Source organism: Xyrauchen texanus, chromosome 33, assembly GCF_025860055.1.
Source record: "Xyrauchen texanus isolate HMW12.3.18 chromosome 33, RBS_HiC_50CHRs, whole genome shotgun sequence".
NCBI classification, from domain to species: domain Eukaryota; kingdom Metazoa; phylum Chordata; class Actinopteri; order Cypriniformes; family Catostomidae; genus Xyrauchen; species Xyrauchen texanus.
Genome location: NC_068308.1, coordinates 40,902,890 through 40,924,620, shown reverse-complemented (window position 1 = coordinate 40,924,620; position 21,731 = coordinate 40,902,890). Strand labels below are relative to the sequence as shown.

The following is a 21,731-nucleotide window of genomic DNA, read 5'->3' as shown; positions in this document are numbered from 1 at the left end:
ATGAACACAAAACACATGATCACATGAACTCATGAACACATGATCACATGAACACATGATCACATAAACACATGATCACATGAACACATGATCACATGAACACATGAACACATGATCACATGAACACATGATCACATAAACACATGATCACATGAACACATGAACACATGATCACATGAACTCATGAACACATGATCACATGAACACATGATCACATAAACACATGATCACATGAACACATGATCACATAAACACATGATCACATGAACACATGAACACATGAACACAAAACACATGATCACATGAACACATGATCACATGAACACATGAACACATAAACACATGAACACAAAACACATGATCACATGATCACATAAACACATGATCACATGAACACATGATCACATAAACACATGAACACAAAACACATGATCACATGAACACATGATCACATGATCACATAAACACATGATCACATGAACACATGATCACATAAACACATGAACACATGATCACATAAACACATGATCAAATGATCACATGATCACAAACACATGAACACATGATCACATAAACACATGATCACATGAACACATGATCACATGAACACATGAACACATGAACACAAAACACATGATCACATGAACACATGATCACATAAACACATGATCACATAAACACATGATCACATGAACACATGATCACATGATCACATAAACACATGATCACATGAACACAAACACATGATCACATGAACACATGAACACATAAACACATGATCACATGAACACATGATCACATGAACACATGAACACATGAACACAACACATGATCACATGAACACATGATCACATAAACACATGATCACATGATCACATAAACACATGATCACTTGAACACATGATCACATAAACACATGAACACATGATCACATAAACACATGATCAAATGATCACATGATCACAAACACATGAACACATGATCACATGAACACATGATCACATGAACACATGATCACATGAACACAAAACACATGATCACGTGAACACATGATCACATAAACACATGATCACATGATCACATGATCACATAAACACATGATCACATGAACACATGATCACATGATCACATAAACACATGATCACATGAACACATGAACACATGATCACATAAACACATGATCACATGATCACATGAACTCATGAACACATGAACTCATGAACTCATGAACACATGAACACATGATCACATGAACACATGAACTCATGAACACATGAACACATGATCACATGAACTCATGAACACCATGATCACATGAACTCATGAACTCATGAACACATGAACACATGAACTCATGAACTAATGAACACATGAACACACGATCACATGAACTCATGAACACATGAACTCATGATCACATGAACACATGATCACATAAACTCATGATCACATGAACTCATGATCACATGAACTCATGAACACATGATCACATGAACTCATGAACACATGAACACATGAACACATGATCACATGAACACATGATCACATGATCACATAAACACATGAACACATGATCACATAAACACATGAACACATGATCACATAAACACATGAACACATGATCACATAAACACATGAACACATGAACTCATGAACACATGAACTCATGATCACATGATCACATGAACTCATGAACACATGAACACATGAACACATGTGCGACAATTCATTTGCTGACAGTTCAGTTCCGACTAATTCAACAAATGAGATCAATTTTACTGGCAAACTATTCTTAATTATTCCCATGATTCAGATCATAAATAATCGTTGCGAGTGTCTGCACATTATTGTGATCATGTGTGTTCATGTGTGTTCATGTGTGATCATGTGTGATCATGTGTGATCGCATTTTGATCATTTTCACAGATAATAACCCCGCCGAACTCATGATGCCCGTCCTGAAGAGAGACACTAAAGATGTGAGAGCATTATTACTCTTGTTTTCTTATTATTCATTTGATAGTCGCACAGAATGAGAAACATCAGACGGATGTGGTTAAATCTGCTGTAAATGATCATATTGCAAATGAAACTGTTGTTCTGAGAGTTTCTGCTGTTCAGAGGAAAGTTCTTGTCCAAGGTCCTGAAACATCAAACATCAGCAAACACAAAAGAGCTGCATGAACATGATTTTAGAGTCTTTCCGGAATCAAAATGACAAATAAATAACCATCGCTGATGCTCTCTTTAAATCATCTGAATAGAATCGCAACAGATGATACACTTCTTAAATATTAGTAAAACATTTGCATTTTCTTAATCAAAACAGTGTTTCGACCTGCAGGAAACATGTTTTTCTCTGACAGAGGCTTTAAAATCTTCCCTCCATTTGTCTTAATCGCATACATTATTTATTAAAAGCTGAAAGCAACAAAACTTCAGAGAGAGACTCTCATCAGTTACTCATTAATGCAGCAGCACCGGAGGGCAAAACCACCATCAGCGGGCACAAACACCCAAATATTACCCACTCATCCTCAGTCAGTGGAACATCAGAGTAAGAGATTGAGATATCAGAGAAAGGGTTACAAGTAGGGGTATTTATGTTATTTATGGGGTTAGATTCGGGCTCATGTCCTGTTTCTCGTCTCTTTAACAGATTTTGCCTAAAGTGCCCGTCCCAGACCTGCAGCACACGCTGGACACATACCTGAGATCAGTGAAACACCTCGTCTCTGAAACACAGTTCCGAAACACCAAAGCCATCGTGGAGACATTTGGAAAACATGGAGGTGTCGGGGAAGAACTCCAGAAACAGCTGCTGGAGAGACGAGACGAGACACAGAACTGGGTACACACATTAAACATCTTCTGTACATCCCTCATTTAATCTCGTCACAACAGATATCAATAATAACAGCATCTGTGACTATTGATCCACTGCAGGACATAAACTGTGATGAGTTTAATTAGATGCAGGACATAAGAGTGTGTTTGTGTCAGGTGTACGATTACTGGCTGGAGGACATGTATCTGAACAACAGACTGCCACTTCCTGTGAACTCCAGTCCTGCGCTGGTGTTCCCCAAACAACCCTTCAGAGAACAGAGAGACGCTCTCATGTGAGTGAATCAAGAGCACTAATTCATTCACATGCAAGAAACTGTGTGTGTGTGTGTGATTGTCTGTGTGTGTGTGTGTGTGTGTGTGTGTGTGTGTGTGTGTGTGTGTGTGATTGTGTGTGTTTCTGTGTGATTGTGTGTGTGTGTGTGTGTGCGTGTTTTTGTGATTTACGAGGATAATTTTGTAAGTTACAAATTAGTAATTACAAGGGTATTATGCTATAAATGTGATTTATGAGGACATTTCTAGTGTCCCCATAATTCAAATCGCTTAAAAATCATACTAAGCAATGTTTTATTGAAAATGTAAAAATGCAGAAGGTTTTCTGTGACGGTTAGGTTTAGGGGTTGTGTTAGGTTTAGAGGGTAGAATCTATAGTTTGTACAGTATAAAAGTCATTATGTCTATGGAAAGTCCTCATAATGATAGGTAGACCAACATGTGTGTGTGTGTGTGTGTGTGTGTGTGTGTGTGTATGTGTGTGTGTGTGTGTGAGAGTTAGGGTTAGGTTTGGGTTAATAGTTTGGGTTAGGTTAGGGTTAGGTTAGGGTTAATAGTTTGTGTAAGGTTAGGGTTAGGTTAGGGTTAATAGTTTGGGTTGCTAGGGAGGGTAGAGTCACATGGGGTGAGAGTGGTGGTGGTGTAGTGGTCTAAGCACATAACTGGTAATCTGTTAATCAGAAGGTCGCTGGTTTGATCCCCACAGCCACCACCATTGTGTCCTTGAGTAAGACACATAACTCCAGGTTGCTCCGGGGGGATTGTCCCTGTAATAAGGGCTCTGTAAGTCGCTTTGGATAAAAGCATCTGCCAAATGCAAAAATGTAAATGTAATTGTAAAATGGGTTAGGTTTGGGTTAATAGTTTGGGTTAGGTAAGGGTTAGGTAAGGATTAGTTAGGGTTAATAGTTTGGGTTAGGTTAGGGTTAGGTTAGGGTTAATAGTTTGGGGTTAGGTTGTGTTTAGGTTTGGGTTAGGTTAGTGTTAGGGTTAGGTTAGGGTTAATAGTTTGGGTTAGGTTTGGGTTAGGTTAGGGTTAATAGTTTGGGTTAGGTTTGGGTAAGGGTTAGGTTTGGGTTAATAGTTTGGGTTAGGTTTGGGTTATGTTAGTGTTAGGGTTAGGTTTGGGTTAATAGTTTGGGTTAGGTTTGGGTTAGGTTTGGGTTAATAGTTTGGGTTAGGGTTAGGTTTGGGTTAGGGTTAGGTAAGGGCCAGGCCTGGGTCAGGCCAGGCTAATAGCCTGGGTTAGGCCTGTGAGGTCAGGTCAATAGTTTGGGCTAGGCTTGGGTAAGGGCTAGGCTTGGGTTAATAGCCTGGGCCAGGCCTGGGCTAGCTAGTGCTAGGGCTAGGCCTGGGCTAATAGCCTGGGCTAGGCTTGGGCTAGGCCTGGGCTAATAGCCTGGGCTAGGGCTAGGCCTGGGTTAGGGCCAGGTAAGGGCTAGGCCTGGGCTAGGCTAGGGTTAATAGCCTGGGCCAGGCCTGGGTTAGGCTATGGCTAATAGCCTGGGCTAGGCTTGGGTAGGGCTAGGCCTGGGTTAATAGCCTGGGCTAGGCTTGGGCTAGGCTAGTGCTAGGGCTAGGCCTGGGTCAATAGCCTGGGCTAGGCTTGGGTTAATAGCCTGGGCTAGGGCTAGGTAAGGGCCAGGCCTGGGCTAGGCTAGGGTTAGGCTTGGGCTATGCTAGGGTCAATAGCCTGGGCTAGGCTTGGGTTATGTTAGGGCTAATAGCCTGGGCTAGGCCTGGGCTAGGCTAGGCTTGGGCTAATATTCTGGGTTAGGTTTGGGTTAATAGTTTGGGTTAGGTTTGTGTTAGGGTTAATAGTTTGGGTTAGGTTTGGGTTAATAGTTTGGGATAGGTTTGGGTTAGGTTAGTGTTAGGTGTAGGTTAATCATTTTGGTTAGGGTTAGGGTTAGGGTTAGGTGTAGGTTAATCATTTTGGTTAGGTTAGGGTTAATAGTTTGGGTTTAGGTTTGGGTTAGGTTTGGGTTAATAGTTTGGGTTAGGTTTGGGTTAATAGTTTGGGTTAGGTTTGGGTTAGGTTTGGGTTAATAGTTTGGGTTAGGTTTGGGTTTGGGTTAATAGTTTGGGTTAGGTTTGGGTTAATAGTTTGGGTTAGGTTTGGGTTAGGGTTAATAGTTTGGGTTAGGTTTGTGTTAGGTTTGTGTTAGGTTTGGGTTAGGGTTAATAGTTTGGGTTAGGTTTGGGTTAGCTTAGTGTTAGGGTTAGGTGTAGGTTAATAATTTTGGTTTGGGTTAGGTTAGGGTTAATAGTTTGGGTTAGGTTAGGGTTAGGTTAGGGTTAATAATTTGGGTTTAGGTTTGGGTTAGGTTTGGTTTAGGTTAGGGTTAGGGTTAATAGTTTGGGGTTAGGTTAGGGTTAGGTTTGGGTTAGGTTAGGGTTAGGGTTAATAGTTTGGGTTTAGGTCTGGGTTAGGGTTAATAGTTTGGGTTAGGTTAGGGTTAATAGTTTGGGTTTAGGTTAGAGTTAGGTTTGGGTTAGGTTAGGGTTAGGGTTAATAGTTTGGGTTAGGTTAGGGTTAGGTTTGGGTTAGGTTATGGTTAGGGTTAGGGTTAATGGTTTGCATCAATCAGATGTAATTATATGGACAGATATTGTATATGAAGTGTTTTTATTCTTTTATGTTTGTTGTGTTTGTGCAGGTTTGCTGCTCGTCTCATTCTGAGTGTTTGTGAGTACAAGAATTTAGTGGACAGGTAAATCAAGTCCTTTATTCAAATCAATCAATCAATCAATCAATCAGTCAGCTTTTACCTTCATCACTAAACCACAATAAGAGAGACATGAGCTCTGAGCAGTGTGTGTGTGTGTGTGTGTGTGTGCGCGCGTGTGCATTTGCGATTGTGTGTGTGTGTGTGTGTGATTGTGTGTTTGTGTGTGTGTGCATTTGCGATTGTGTGTGTGTGTGTGTGATTGTGTGTTTGTGTGTGTGTGTGTGCGCGCATGTGTGCGCATGTGTGCGTGTGTGTATGTGCATGTGCGTCTGTGTGTGTGTTGTAGTAAGACTCTTCCAGTGGATGTGGTTTGCTGTCAGTCGTGTGAATCTCGTCTGTGTATGAATCAGTACGAGCATCTCTTCAGTTCGTACAGACGAGCCGGACAAGAGCGGGACACACTCATCACCACAGATGCTGCACATGTGATTGTGGCCTGTAAGAATCAGGTCAGTGGTTTTGTTTTTCTGTAGTGTTCGTCTGGTGAGATGAGCGGTTCAGTGTTCAGACAGTCTGTTCACGGTTCTAATCAGCAGAGGTGGGAAGTGATGCGCTACATTTACTCCATTACATATACTTGAGTATCTTTTTGGAAACAAAGAAATGTTCTTTCATGAGTATGTTTAACTATGGGTACTTTTACTCTTACTCAAGTACATTTCTAATGAAAAAGTGTACTTTTACTTCATTACAATAGGCGACGTTCCTGATGTTCCATTATTGGTTTTAATTTGAGTGTTTTTAAATGCGTAATTTATAAGGAATTTTTTACAACAGCAGAACTTATACAGCAGCACGCTGTCCCTCGAGTGGAGCTCATCACTCCAACAGCAAGCGCTCAAACAAACACTTTAATTTCCCACACAATGCCTTCATTTTACACCAAGACAAGCGGATATTTCAAGATTTAAATTACAGCTCCAATTTAAGAAAACCAAATTGGCCCGGTTGCTATGGAGGTTAGAGTCACATGGGGTGAGAGTGGTGGTGGTGTAGTGGTCTAAGCACATAACTGGTAATCTGGTAATCAGAAGGATGCTGGTTCGAGCCCCACAGCCACCACCATTGTGTCCTTGAGTATGACACTTAACTCCAGGTTGCTCCGGGGGGATTGTCCCTGTAATAAGTGCTCTGTATAATACATTGGTACTCAGAAGGTTGCTGGTTTGATCCCCACAGTCACCACCATTGTGTCCTTGAGCAAGGCACTTAACTCCAGGTTGCTCCGGGGGGATTGTCCCTGTAATAAGGGCTCTGTAAGTCGCTTTGGATAAAAGCGTCTTCCAAATGCATAAATGTAAATGTAATTGGCCCGGTTGCTAGGGAGGGTAGAGTCACATGGGGTAACCAAATTGGGCTGGTTGCTACGGAGGGTAGAGTCACATTGAACTTCACACTGCTCCGGTGATCTATTGGAGATCTGTGTGAAGATGGGGACAGCTGGTCAGCACAGTATTTTAGACAAGTGGGTGAAACACCATCTGGGCAATTTGCTTTCCTCGTCTTTTGTTTCCGGAAGACAAGGCACACATCTTCGCAGGTTGAGTAGCAGGAGGGGGGAGGAGGAGGGTTGCAGGAGGTGTTGGTGTTTGTGTGAAGTGAAGGTCCGTGTGGGTGTGGGATGTGAGATTGGGCCTTTCAAATCTACAGTAAAACACATTCAGGTTGTCAGCCAGTTGTTGATTCACTACAGTATTGGGGGATGGTGTCTTTAAGTTAGTAATGTCTTTCAGGCCTCTCCACACTGATGCAGGGCCGTTAGCTGAAAACGTGTTTTTCAGCTTATCAGAGTTGCTTATTTTAGCCACTCTGATTTCCTTATTCAGTGTGTTCCTGGCCTGATTGTACAAGACTTTATCCCCACTTCTGTAAACATCCTGTTTTGCCTGACGGAGCTGCCTGAGTTGAGCTGTAAACCATGCTTTTCATTGTTCTATGTTAAATAAGTCCTAATAGGAATGCACATGTCCTCACAGAAACTGAAATATGATGTCACTGTATCTGTGAGCTTGTCCAGATTGGTGTCTGCAGCCTCAAATATACTCCAATCAGTGCAGTCAAAGCAGGCTTGTAGTCGCATCTCCTTGATTGTGGTGCATGAAAGAAAGTCCTGGTTTGGAACAACGTTATGGTGAATGATGACAGAATTTCCAATATAATTATAATTATTATTGTTGTTATTATAATTATAATGTAACATGTTAATGGAATATATGTGGAAGTAAATAGTTACTCGCTATTTGAGTACTCTTTTAATTGGACACTTTCTAACACTTACTCAAGTAATTATTAACATGAGCACTTTTACTTGAGTGATTATTTAAAAAGTAATTGTACTTTTACTTGAGTAATGTTTTTGGCTACTCTACCCACCTCTGCAAATCAGTGTTTTCTACAGATTACGGTATATTTAGTTTAAAAACAAATGAGTACATTATATTTTAATGAAAATAACAGTACAACAATATTTATTTGAATTAAAATATAATTTATTACAAAAAAAACAATTTAAGTACACATTGTCATATGCACAATGATACTAATTAAAGTTTTAGCATAAAAACAACTGTTGCTTTATTTCTGAAAGTAATGATAAATGAAGTTCAGTAATTGAGTCAAATGTTGATTCAGTGAATTTAATGACTCTAAATGAGTTAAAAAAAAACATATTAAAAGAACTGGTTCAAAAGAGAAATTTGTTTGTGAATCAAACTAGACTGTCACAATGGTCACTAAATACTCTCCTTATGATGAACGTTTACTTCCATTAAAACTCGGCCCATTACAAAGACCGCCATCTCGGCTTGTGCCTTTATCATATTTTCTATTCTCTTCTCTTCAGACTGAGATAAATGGAAATTACTGAACAGAATTGTGATATTCATTACCGTTTGTAAGTTACGGCAAAACAAATTTGACGATATTGATGCAAAACAGGAAGTGAGGCTGTATCTCTGCCACATTTTAGTCTATCTAAACAAAATTTGTTTCATGCCAAGTTTGGTGACAACATCACCTATGGGTCAAGAAATGTGAGGAAAAAAAGCCAGTTCTGTCCCCACCTTTTGAACACTTTTGCCTAAAATCACGAGGCTATGGAATTCTTGGGTCATCAGGATCTCCACTATATTGCCTCTACGCCATTTGTCATTTGAAAATGCTGTAAAATGAGGTATCTTTTGAATGCTTTGTTGGATTTAAAAGTAAATTGGTGTGCATCATGGACCTCATGACCTGAAGGTTCCTGAGCAGTTTGTCATATAATAAGTGCCATATAATGGCCAAATTGCTTAGTCAATTCAAACAAAACTTCAAAAAAGTCTTCAGACAATAGCAGACAGAAATAATAATACAAAAATTATTCATAACCTGCATGAACAACACCAGTATCGCAGCAATGGCTCTTTGGCGTCAATTAGACTGAACGATTGTGTGGTGCATTGATTAAAACTCTGGACAACAACACCAAAATTTGGGGGTTTAAAACCCACCTCAACTAATCTTACGGTTGTTCTTCAGTTGTACTAGAGCTCTTCGCATTTTGCTTAGTGAATACCAGCAGGGCTTTCCCCCAATCATTGTCCATTTTGTGTTTGTTTGTGGCGGAACGTTGCTGCTGGAAAGCACTTGTTCTAAATCTACCAGAACTACACTGCCCTGAATGAAGGATGGGCACTGAAGGATATCTGCGGTCACCTCAGTCTGATTCAACTAATCACAATTGTGGTTTGAGAGGCTCTTAAAATAACTGCAGGTCTTCAGGGGGTCATTGACAGATGCTCTTCAATCGCTCCTGCATCAGCCCGTCTCTCAGACGTCAAACAGAGCCCGATGCAGTCGAGGGGTTTTACCTGGAAATCATTCAGGAAGAGTCTGTAATGAGGTCCAGTCTGAAAACTCAATAACACAATCAGAGATCCGGAGCCGCAGGGAGTCGCCGACACCAGCAGCACGTTTGTCTCGCTGATCCGTCTGCGCTAAACCAACTAAACACAATAGTGACTGAACAAACATTACTACTGCGTTAGTCATCATCAAATTAAAGCTCAAATCAAAAACATTATTTTTGTTTTACTTTATTGTTCTCTTGTTTCTTACATTATGTGTTGAGAGATATTACTAACCCTCATTAGAGTCCCTCACCCGGCCATGTTGTCTTGATCTTTGTGTTTCCTGAAGATGTTCCTCATGTTCATGTTCTCAGTTCTTTGTGCTGAATCTGATGGAAGGATCCAGTAAACTGAATGAAGCGGATGTGCAGTCGCAGCTGCAGTGGATCTGTGCGCAGACGCAGAACTCTGAGCAGACGCAGCCGGCGATGGGACTGATGACCTCTTACACCCGGACAGACTGGGCTCGAACCCGAGATGAGCTGATGAAAGGTCCATTTCAACATGAAAATATTAGTAATAACTCACAGTGATAGATGGATCAAACGCTCGTATGTATTGAGTCTGAAGTTCATAGTAAAGCAGCGGGTGAAATGGCTCATCTCGAGTGTGTTTGACGGTCAGTCGTGTTACGAGTCACTGGTGATGTTTGTAATGTGTGTTAGATCCTGTGAACGGAGCGTCTCTGGATCTGATGGAGCGCTGCATGTGTGTCGTCTGTCTGGATGATCCGACGGGACTCGAGCCGAGCGACGCCAACAGAGCTGCGCTGATGCTGCACGGAGGAGGACCTGATCAAAACGGAGCGAACCGCTGGTACGACAAACCTCTACAGGTAAAACTGAACACACAGTAAATGAAAACACTTTCACATCATCGGTGTTAAAATACTTTCTCAGTTTAATGTTCAGCTTCAATAATTCATAGGTAGTTGGACTCCTGAAGAGTGCAAACACTGTGACGTCATGTCAACTTCTGACTCAATGGTGTGCGTTTGGGGCAGGACCGGGGCAGGACCAGGGCTGGATTGGTAATCTGGCATACCGGCATTTTCCTGTTGGGCAGACGCACTTTGGGGCCGATCAGGTGTGGACCGGCCATCGGGAGAACAGGTCGGGCCGGTGGGCCGGCCACGAAATGGGCCTAATGGCCCGCGATAAGAGGAAATGAGCCGCCATGTTATGCAGAATGGGCCACAAAATGGTACTGCAATATGCAGAAAAGAACAGCGAAACCCCCCACTAGTTGTAAAATCCTGGGCTGATGTTTCTTCCCAGTCCACCCCTGAGCAGGACTATCTGTTCATCTGGCCAATGGGAGATGGGGGGAGTGTTGGGAAAACAGTAATTATGCCACAATTCCATTTAGTGACGGCGACACAACATGCTGCATCAGTACATTTGCAGAACCAAATGAAATCATTGATTACGAGTTAGTTGTAAACCGCCTCTTTTTTTTTACTCATGAAAGTGTCGCTGTGTTTCTCTCAGTTTGTGGTCGGTTTAGATGGTGTATGTGGAGTCGTGTGTGAACACTCTCCGTTTGAAGGCGTCGTTCTGGTGCAGTGTGCCGAATACATCCTGAAAAACATGTTTGTAAACACAAATACATCTGCCACCATCACAACACACATCTGATCAGACTGTGAACATTTTCATCACCATATGAGAAGCTTCTCTTTTACTCTTTTGAGCTGTTTTTAGAATCTAAGAAATGAACAAGACATTAAAACACAAGCTTGATGAGTGGATTATGAGAACGGTTCGATCTGAAGTGACGGATGTTTCTCTCCTGCAGTCGGAGCTCCTGTAAGCCGATCTCAAGCCGCAGCGACTCTGAACTTCCTCATCCGCACAGATTACTGTGGAAATGTTCACCTCAGATTCACGGCTCACTGGCTTCAGCCGCAGAACACCTGCACAGGTGAACACACAGAAGTGTGTTTTACAATATTGTCTCCATCAACAGAAGACATTTCAGATGTGATCTACATTTACATTTATGCATTTGACAGACGCTTTTATCCAAAGTGACTTACAGTGCACTTATTACAGGGACAATCCCCCCGGAACAACCTGGAGTTAAGTGTCTTACTCAAGGACACAATGGTGGTGACTGTGGGGATCAAACCAGCAACCTTCTGAGTACCAATGTATTATACAGAGCACTTATTACAGGGACAATCCCCCCGGAGCAACCTGGAGTTAAGTGTCTTACTCAAGGACACAATGGTGGTGACTGTGGGGATCAAACCAGCAACCTTCTGAGTACCAATGTATTATACAGAGCACTTATTACAGGGACAATCCCCCGGCAGCAACCTGGAGTTAAGTGTCTTACTCAAGGACACAATGGTGGTGGCTGTGGGGATCGAACCAGCAACCTCCTGATTACCAATGTATTATACAGAGCCCTTATTACAGGGACAATCCCCCCGGAGCAACCTGGAGTTAAGTGTCTTACTCAAGGACACAATGGTGGTGACTGTGGGGATCGAACCAGCAACCTTCTGATTACCAGTTATGTGCCCACTACACCACCACCACTTTACTTGTTGTATCAACACATAAACCACCTAGCAACTGTTTTATAAATTCTGAAAAGTTCTGCTAAATAATCTGGCAGCAACCAATGCAATGCCTTTTATTTATGTCTTTAAAGGGGTCATATAATGCCATTTTTGTACAAGTTAATATGAATCTTTAGGGTCTAAATGAAAACTTTGTAATATACTTTTATTAAAAATTCTCATTAGTATTTTAAGAAAACACTAATTTTACCTGCTCAAAAACAGCTCTGTTTTCAGCACGCCGTTTCAGTGCATATGACTTTAAATGATAATGAGGTTTGGTCACCCCGCCCCTCCCTCCGTTCTGGGGGAATTCTAGTCTTGAATCATATGCATTTGCAAGATGTAAACAGTATTTTGCCAGTATTGTGTTACCATTCATCTTCATGCAGTTATAACTGTTTTTTGACATTACTTCTTAATCAGTAACATACAAGTAAACCAGGTGTAACTTAGTGTTACCATGTTAACTGTAACACCTGCGCTACACAGTTTTTAATAACACAATAACCATAACGCGTTCTTCATTATAAACGTGGATTATGAATTATATTGAGAACGTCGTAACGTTATGGAAAACATGCCGTAATGTACCCTGAGTGTAAACATTAGCCACATTCATTGTGAAGCGTGCAAGCGATTTGCAAAGATTAATATAAAGGTTAATAAAAGGTTACACTTACTTCTTCTGGAGGTGCAGAGGGAATATAAATAGTTGGTACCGAATCTTTTTTCAGCAGCAGCTTCTTAGCAAAACCAGCTTTATACTGACCCTCGTTTATAAAGCAGTCTGGTGAAAAATGATTCGCGCAAACATGAACGCATTGACGTTGCTCGTGGGGAATATTCCCATCGTAAACAAAACTCAGCCACTGCGTCTTCAGCGGTTCAGATGACTGCTGTGTTCGTTATTACACCGAAGAACAGAACACCACAGTCGCTTAAGGTACGTACACACTGCCAGCGACTTTATCGCTGCAGGTCGCCAGTGGCTGGCGGTGAAGTCGCTAGTGGGCGTTCCCACTACTGGTTGCCTAGTAACATTTATAAATGACATTCACGGATGTCATTCCATTGCTGTTGACAGTGAATCTCTTTTCTTGCCACTAAAAACAAACATTTTGGAGGGAAAAGACTAAATATAAATGGAATCAGTACATAAAATGCTTTATATCAAAGATGAATGAGAAACCAGGGGTGCTGTTTGCCATAGCGGCGGTTTATCTGCGGCGAAAATGCAAATGCCGGTCTGTCGCGCGCGATGTCGCTGGCAGTGTGTACGCACTAAGGTACGCATACACTGCCAGCGTACTATCGCTACGACAGCTACTCAATACCATTCATTTTCAATGCGAGCACAGCGACTTCCGGCGATACTGAGCTGTCGCGACCGTTGGCGCTAGATGTGGGCGTGTCCAGCGACGCGACAAAGTTGAGAAAAGTTCAACTTTGGAGCGACTAACGGAAGCTGACAGCCAATAGGAGAGACGACGGAGAGCTCACGCGATCTCTCTCTCTCAGCTCCTGCAGTAACGGAAAGATGGATGAAAGGCTAATTCTTGCTGTTAGAAATGTTCCAGTGCTCTATGATATGTCTCTTCCCACGTACAAGGACATTTTAAAGAAAAATACTGCGTGGAAAGGTGTATCTGAGATCACGGGATTTTATGGACCCAGACAGACCGACATTTGCATTTTACGCACGAGATAAACAGCCGCTCTGGCAAACAGCACGCCTTGTTTCTCATTCATCTTTGATATAAAGCATTTTATGTACTGATTCCATTTATATTTAGTCTTTTCCCTACAAAATGTTTGTTTTTAGTGGCAAGAAAAGAGATTCGCTGTCAACAGCAATGGAATGACATCCGTGAATGTCATTTATAAACGTTACTAGGCAACCAGTAGTGGGAACACCCACTAGCGACTTCACCGCCAGCCACTGGCGACCTGCAGCGATAAAGTCGCTGGCAGTGTGTACGTAGCTTTAGGCGCCATTCTGCTCCAGTGTATCAACAATGATGACGGACTATGATTGACAGCTCGCTCACGAGCGAGGGCGGGTCTGTGTTGAAACACTGCTGTCAATCAACAATCCTGGGAGGGGCGTCCGACCGTGTGACGTCACACGGTCGAACGGCTCGATTTGAGGCAGGGGAAAATATATAAGGAGATTAAAACAAAAACACTGGATGGATTTTTATCATAATAGGATGGTTGTGTACAGGCACAGCCAACACACATTTCAGTACAATCAACTTGAAAAAGTGCATGTACCATTCTATGACCCCTTTAATAAAATCTTAAAATCAACCCTAAAATGAATTGGTAGGCAATGTAGAGATGTATGTAATATATAGAGTAGGGCTGTCGATTTAACGTGTTAATAACGTGCGATTAATTTGACAAAAATTAACGCATTATAAACATTAACGCACATTAATCGCAATGCTTAACTGAGAAATTCCAGCTTGTAGTACCACCTGTTTACTCCAGGGGGCAGTAATTGAAATTTCAGCTGTGTGATCAACACACAGTTTATACAGTGAAGAAAACAATTTATTGCGTTCAAAACACTTGGAGCGCAAATGCGATCTTTATGGGATCTTAATATGTGTTTAAATATTGAGTATTAAACTATATTTAACTCGACACAGTGACCTAAACATTTTATTTTTATGACGACCCGAGACGCGACACAAGCATGTCTGATACAGGTCGTACGGTCTTTACCTCATACATATTTAATTACCAACGAGGTTAAGGAGGTGTCCTTTAAACGGTTACACTGTTTTTACCCCGTCAATCTTTATTTAAGAAACATGTTCTCTGAAATAGATCCGCTCCTTCTGTAACGCTGTGATGAAAAGTTTGTTTGTTTGTATGTGCCTCTATTTTAACTAGTTTTTCTTTGCTTTATAAAGACGTTTCATTTGGTTTTCACAGATTTGATAACCTAACCTAAACAAGCCCTCACAACAAATCTCTGATTGATAAATTCACTTGTGTAATGGATTACTGTGAATGTGAACTGTGTACCAATGATTGACTTATGATCAATAATATGGTAATAATAAATACATTGTATTCTAAAGCCGCTTTCTGTCTTATCAATGATGAACTCGTCTGCTACAAGAATGTAATGCATTTTATTTATCTGAATAGTATATATATATATATATATATATATATATATAATTTTTAAATATTTAAAGATAAATATGTATAATTATTTCATCATTATATATTGAGTTATTGTTATATGAGGGGCTTTCTCAGCAAATATTTGTATATGCGATTAATCGCGATTAATTAATCGGGACACCGTGTAATTAATTTGATTAAAAATTTTAATCAATTGACAGCCCTAATGTAGAGTAATATGATAAAAGACTGTAGCCGTACTAAAGTACGCTGATGTATCAGCTTCTCCGTATCCTTGAATCTCAAGACAAGTCTCACATTTGTAATGTTCCTTAACTAATGTAGGAGTGGTGGTGGCGTAGTGGGCTAAAGCACATAACTGGTAATCAGGAGGTTGCTGGTTCGATCCCCACAGTCACCACCATTGTGTCCTTGAGTAAGACACTTAACTCCAGGTTGTTCCGGGGGGATTGTCCCTGTAATAAGTGCACTGTATAATACATTGGTACTCAGAAGGTTGCTGGTTTGATCCCCACAGTCACCACCATTGTGTCCTTGAGTAAGACACTTAACTCCAGGTTGCTCCGGGGGGATTGTCCCTGTAATAAGTGCTCTGTATAATACATTGGTAATCAGAAGGTTGCTGGTTTGATCCCCACAGTCACCACCATTGTGTCCTTGAGTAAGACACTTAACTCCAGGTTGCTCCGGGGGGGATTGTCCCTGTAATAAGTGCACTGTAAGTCACTTTGGATAAGAGCGTCTGTCAAATGCATAAATGTAAATGTAAACTGATAAAAACAAGACTGAACTAACTTCCTGACATGATATTACAAATTTTAATTTGTGTCAAAATAGACTCCCAAATTTCTCACCAGCTACTGAATATTCAGGACGACCTGATTAATTGCTGACTCAATCTGATTCTTTTAAAACCTTGACCGATTATGACAACCTAAAAAATTAAATGCCAGCTATTTCTTCATATCTAATATATACTCTTGAAGAACATGTAAACTAGTCCAATCATTGGGATTCAATGACTGATATAACTGCAGCTCATCTGCATAGCAATTAAAATGTATGTTTTAAAATCACTGAACCAAAGAGGGAACATGTATAGAGAAAACAGAATTGGCCCTAACACGGATCCTTGCGGTACACCACCATTATTTTTGAAGAGGAGGACATCTCATCTACAACAGGTACCACAAATGTCCTAATCGAGAAACAGAAAGCAAACCAGTCTAAAGCCACCCTAGATATTCCCACCCATCTCTTTAATGTATCAATTAAAACTGAATGATCACCTGTATCAATATGTGATACAAAACATGATATATGATCTTTAAATCATTCAGAATTTACATTCCAGCTTCTCGTCTCAGATTCACTGTATGATGTCAATATGCATCTTCAGATTTTGATTGATTTCTCTCTAGACTTGTGAAGAATCTGGACATGAATGTTTTCACCTTTGAAGTTTATGGGAAGCAGTTCATCAAACAGCAGAAAATGAGTCCTGATGCGTTCATTCAGGTGTCTCTACAGCTCGCCTTCTACAGGTGAACCTTTACTAGCGTTGATGAAAATGACTGATGGGGATTTTCCTCCATCCTGGAACACATGGTGATGTTTGTGTTTTTGTCAGATGTCACAGCAGGACGGTCTCCACCTATGAGAGCGCTTCTCTCCGGCGCTTCCGTGAGGGTCGTGTGGAAAACATTCGCTCGGCGACTCCTGAGGCTTTAGCGTTTGTGAAGCTCATGACGGATGATGCAACATCCGTTCAGGTTCCAGATTTGCTCTTTATGCTCACATCACTGCGACCGAGAATACATACAATATCTGCCGTTAAACTCACATTACAATCGTATTGTTTAATTCCGTTCAGGACATGGATCGGATGGACAAACTGCGAGCGGCTGTAAACGGTCAGACTCAAATCACAGTTCAGGTGAGAGAACACGCATGTCTGATGTCTGTAGATTCGTTTATCTGTTTGCTGATCATTCGTTTCGTTCGTCTGCAGGTCATCACAGGAATGGGGATAGACAATCACTTACTAGGATTACGAGAAATTTCCAAGGAGTTGAAAATGGAGATGCCAGAGATTTTCACAGATGAAACGTATAAAATCAGTAACAACTTCATCCTGTCCACCAGTCAGGTGAGAGCGACATAAAGAGATTCATGTTCAGTCCAGCTAAATAAACTCTGACCGCGTACACTTATTACATGGCTACTTATCAAATAATACTGGACATGAAATACTGATGTGACAGTAAATGATGTTGAAGAGAGTTTGGAGTGATTCGAGAGATATTAAACTATAACAGCTGTGGAGGAAATGACCTAACCCTAACCAAAACTTCAGACAGCGTCTAATAAGAGATCGTATTTGATTACGCTGTGTCGCTCTTCCATTACAAATGTTTTTCCCTTTTATAAGCAGACAGATATCAATAATTGATGTGTTCGTCTTGTAGCTGTAGTGTACTGTTCATCACTGTGAATGTAATGTCATTATAGTGTGATATTTCTGATCAGTGTTCATGATGGTACAATAAAGATCTTCTATGATGTTTGTTCTTCCAGGTTTCCACCACGGTGGAGATGTTTTGTTGTTACGGTCCAGTGACTCCTGACGGTTACGGCGTGTGTTACAACCCGCAGGCCGATCACATCATGTTTAGTGTGTCTAGTTTCAGAGACAGTAAAGACACGTGTTCAGGTGCGTTTGTGACGGCTGTCGCTCAGGCGCTTCAGGACATGAGGAACCTGTGTGCTAAATACACTGATGCAGATCAGAGCAACAGACTGAAACACTAAAACACTATAACATCTTCACTCACATTAAACTTCAGGTTAAGATAACATCATCAGGATATGATATAATGAATCCCATTTAACACATAAAACACATTAGCCTGCTATGATTATCTACCGTGATGTGTAACCGCGTGTAACCGTAACGCTGCCAACATGTAACAACAGCTCATTAGACATGTAACAACAGCTCATTAAACATGTGACGACAGCTCATTAGACATGTAACAACAGCTCATTAGACATGTGACGACAGCTCATTAGACATGTGACGACAGCTCATTAGACATGTAACGACAGCTCATTAGACATGTAACGACAGCTCATTAGACATGTAACGACAGCTCATGTAGCGACAGCTCATTAGACATGTGACGTCAGCTCATTAGACATGTAACGACAGCTCATTAGACATGTGACGACAGCTCATTAGACATGTGACGACAGCTCATTAGACATGTGACGACAGCTCATTAGACATGTAACGACAGCTCATTAGACATGTGACGACAGCTCATTAGACATGTAACGACAGCTCATGTAGCGACAGCTCATTAGACATGTGACGACAGCTCATTAGACATGTGACGACAGCTCATTAGACATGTGACGACAGCTCATTAGACATGTGACGACAGCTCATTAGACATGTGACGACAGCTCATTAGACATGTAACGACAGCTCATGTAACGACAGCTCATTAGACATGTGACGACAGCTCATTAGACATGTGACGACAGCTCATTAGACATGTGACGACAGCTCATGTAGCAACAGCTCATTAGACATGTGACGACAGCTCATTAGACATGTAACGACAGCTCATGTAACGACAGCTCATTAGACATGTAACGACAGCTCATGTAGCGACAGCTCATAAGACATGTGACGACAGCTCATTAGACATGTGACGACAGCTCATTAGACATGTAACGACAGCTCATTAGACATGTAACGACAGCTCATGTAGCGACAGCTCATTAGACATGTAACAACAGCTCATTAGACATGTGACGACAGCTCATTAGACATGTAACTACAGCTCATTAGACATGTAACAACAGCTCATTAGACATGTGACGACAGCTCATTAGACATGTAACGACAGCTGATTAGATATGTAACAACAGCTCATTAGACATGTAACGACAGCTCATGTAACGACAGCTCATTAGACATGTAACGACAGCTCATGTAACGACAGCTCATTAGACATGTAACGACAGCTCATGTAACGACAGCTCATTAGACATGTAACGACAGCACATGTAGCGACAGCTCATAAGACATGTAACAACAGCTCATTAGACATGTGACGACAGCTCATGTAACGACAGCTCATTAGACATGTAACGACAGCTCATGTAGCGACAGCTCATAAGACATGTAACAACAGCTCATTAGACATGTGACGACAGCTCATTAGACATGTAACGACAGCTGATTAGATATGTAACAACAGCTCATTAGACATGTGACGACAGCTCATTAGACATGTAACGACAGCTCATTAGACATGTGACGACAGCTCATTAGACATGTGACGACAGCTCATTAGACGTGACGACAGCTCATTAGACATGTAACGACAGCTTATTAGACATGTAACGACAGCTGATTAGATATGTAACAACAGCTCATTAGACATGTGACGACAGCTCATTAGACATGTAACGACAGCTGATTAGATATGTAACAACAGCTCATTAGACATGTGACGACAGCTCATTAGACATGTAACGACAGTTCATTAGACATGTGACGACAGCTCATTAGACATGTGATGACAGCTCATTAGTCATGTGACGACAGCTCATTAGACATGTAACGACAGCTCATGTAACGACAGCTCATTAGACATGTAACGACAGCTCATGTAGCGACAGCTCATTAGACATGTACCGACAGCTCATGTAGCGACAGCTCATTAGACATGTGATGACAGCTCATTAGACATGTGACGACAGCTCATTAGACATGTAACGACAGCTCATGTAACGATAGCTCATTAGACATGTAACGACAGCTCATGTAGCGACAGCTCATAAGACATGTAACAACAGCTCATTAGACATGTAACAACAGCTCATTAGACATGTGACGACAGCTCATTAGACATGTAACGACAGCTCATGTAACGATAGCTCATTAGACATGTAACGACAGCTCATGTAGCGACAGCTCATAAGACATGTAACAACAGCTCATTAGACATGTAACAACAGCTCATTAGACATGTGACGACAGCTCATTAGACATGTAACGACAGCTGATTAGACATGTGACGACAGCTCATTAGACATGTAACAACAGCTCATTAGACATGTGACGACAGCTCATTAGACATGTAACGACAGCTGATTAGACATGTGACGACAGCTCATTAGACATGTGACGACAGCTCATTAGACATGTAACGACAGCTTAATAGATATGTCACAACAGCTCATTAGACATGTAACAACAGCTCATTAGACATGTACCAACAGCTCATTAGATATGTAACAACAGCTCATTTTTAACAACCACTCAGTGTGTGTGTGTGTAGTCTCATGTGGTTCTGTGTTTGTCCTATGTTGTTTTATGTAGCACATGGTCCTGGAGGAACGTTGTCTTGTTTCACTGATTACTGTACTAACTGTATATGGTTGAACGACAATAAAAACCACTTGACTTGACTTGTTGGGTTTAGGGGATATTTAGTTTGTACAGTATAAAAATCATTTTGTGTGTGGAGGGTCCTCATAATGATAGGTAGACCAACATGAATGACTTGTGTCTCTTTCTTCTGTGCTAGCACTTTTAATACTCTAGTGCCACCTTGAAAGACTGGCACTGTAGATGTTGATAAACTTTATATGACTAATTGTTGCTATGCGTCTCATTTGTAAATCGTTTTGGATAAAAGTGTCTGCTAAATTACTAAATGTACATTTTTAATTACATTTTACTGTAAATTCTTCCTCTTGCCCAGTAGATGGCGATATGCATGAAGAATGTGAATCACTAAAAACACCAGAAGAAGCAAGTGAAAGTTAAAGTGGAGATTGACTGGATAGGGAGGGGAATTTATAGTAAAAAAGGACTTCAATATTGATCAGGCCTCTGATGTGTGTCAGCCAATCAGATTAAACTGATGATCGTCTGTGAGGTGATATAAACCTTGAATCCACTGATTAAACCGATCGATACGATTGATGACAATGTTTTAATTCTTGAATTTTATGAATCAACCAAATACGACACATTTACATCAGTTCAATTTAAAATAACCTCCTTCCTCAGACTGAACTGGAGGCGACAGCTTCTTAAAGCTCTCAATTAAAGAGCAGAAGATTGTTTTTATTCTAAAGCACTTCTCATAATGATCGCGATGGCATTTGTGAGATGTCAGCCGCTGTCTTCCTCTAGCGCTCATTTCAAGGGTTTAATTGGCTGAGAAC

General features: G+C 41.0%; 1 protein-coding gene across 1 annotated transcript; it reads left to right on the top strand.

Annotated features, from left to right (window-relative positions):
• Window positions 1-1,949: 1,949 nt before the first annotated feature.
• LOC127626720 (choline O-acetyltransferase-like) lies at window positions 1,950-18,290 on the top strand. Its single transcript, XM_052102692.1, has 15 exons — window positions 1,950-1,979; window positions 2,445-2,454; window positions 2,658-2,851; window positions 3,004-3,122; window positions 5,784-5,837; window positions 6,142-6,304; window positions 10,060-10,237; window positions 10,411-10,580; window positions 11,236-11,336; window positions 11,543-11,668; window positions 16,901-17,023; window positions 17,110-17,251; window positions 17,353-17,415; window positions 17,491-17,628; window positions 18,057-18,290. Exons 1-15 carry the CDS (start codon window positions 1,950-1,952, stop codon window positions 18,288-18,290), a joined length of 1,845 nt encoding a protein of 614 aa, XP_051958652.1.
• The last annotated feature ends 3,441 nt before the right edge of the window (window positions 18,291-21,731 follow it).

Coding starts and splice junctions, on each gene's coding strand:
- LOC127626720 (XM_052102692.1), top strand. CDS start 1,950: ATGCCCGTCCTGAAGAGAGACACTAAAGAT. Junction 3,123..5,783: donor GAACAGAGAGACGCTCTCAT/GTGAGTGAATCA, acceptor GTGTTTGTGCAG/GTTTGCTGCTCGTCTCATTC. Junction 10,238..10,410: donor CCGAGATGAGCTGATGAAAG/GTCCATTTCAAC, acceptor AATGTGTGTTAG/ATCCTGTGAACGGAGCGTCT.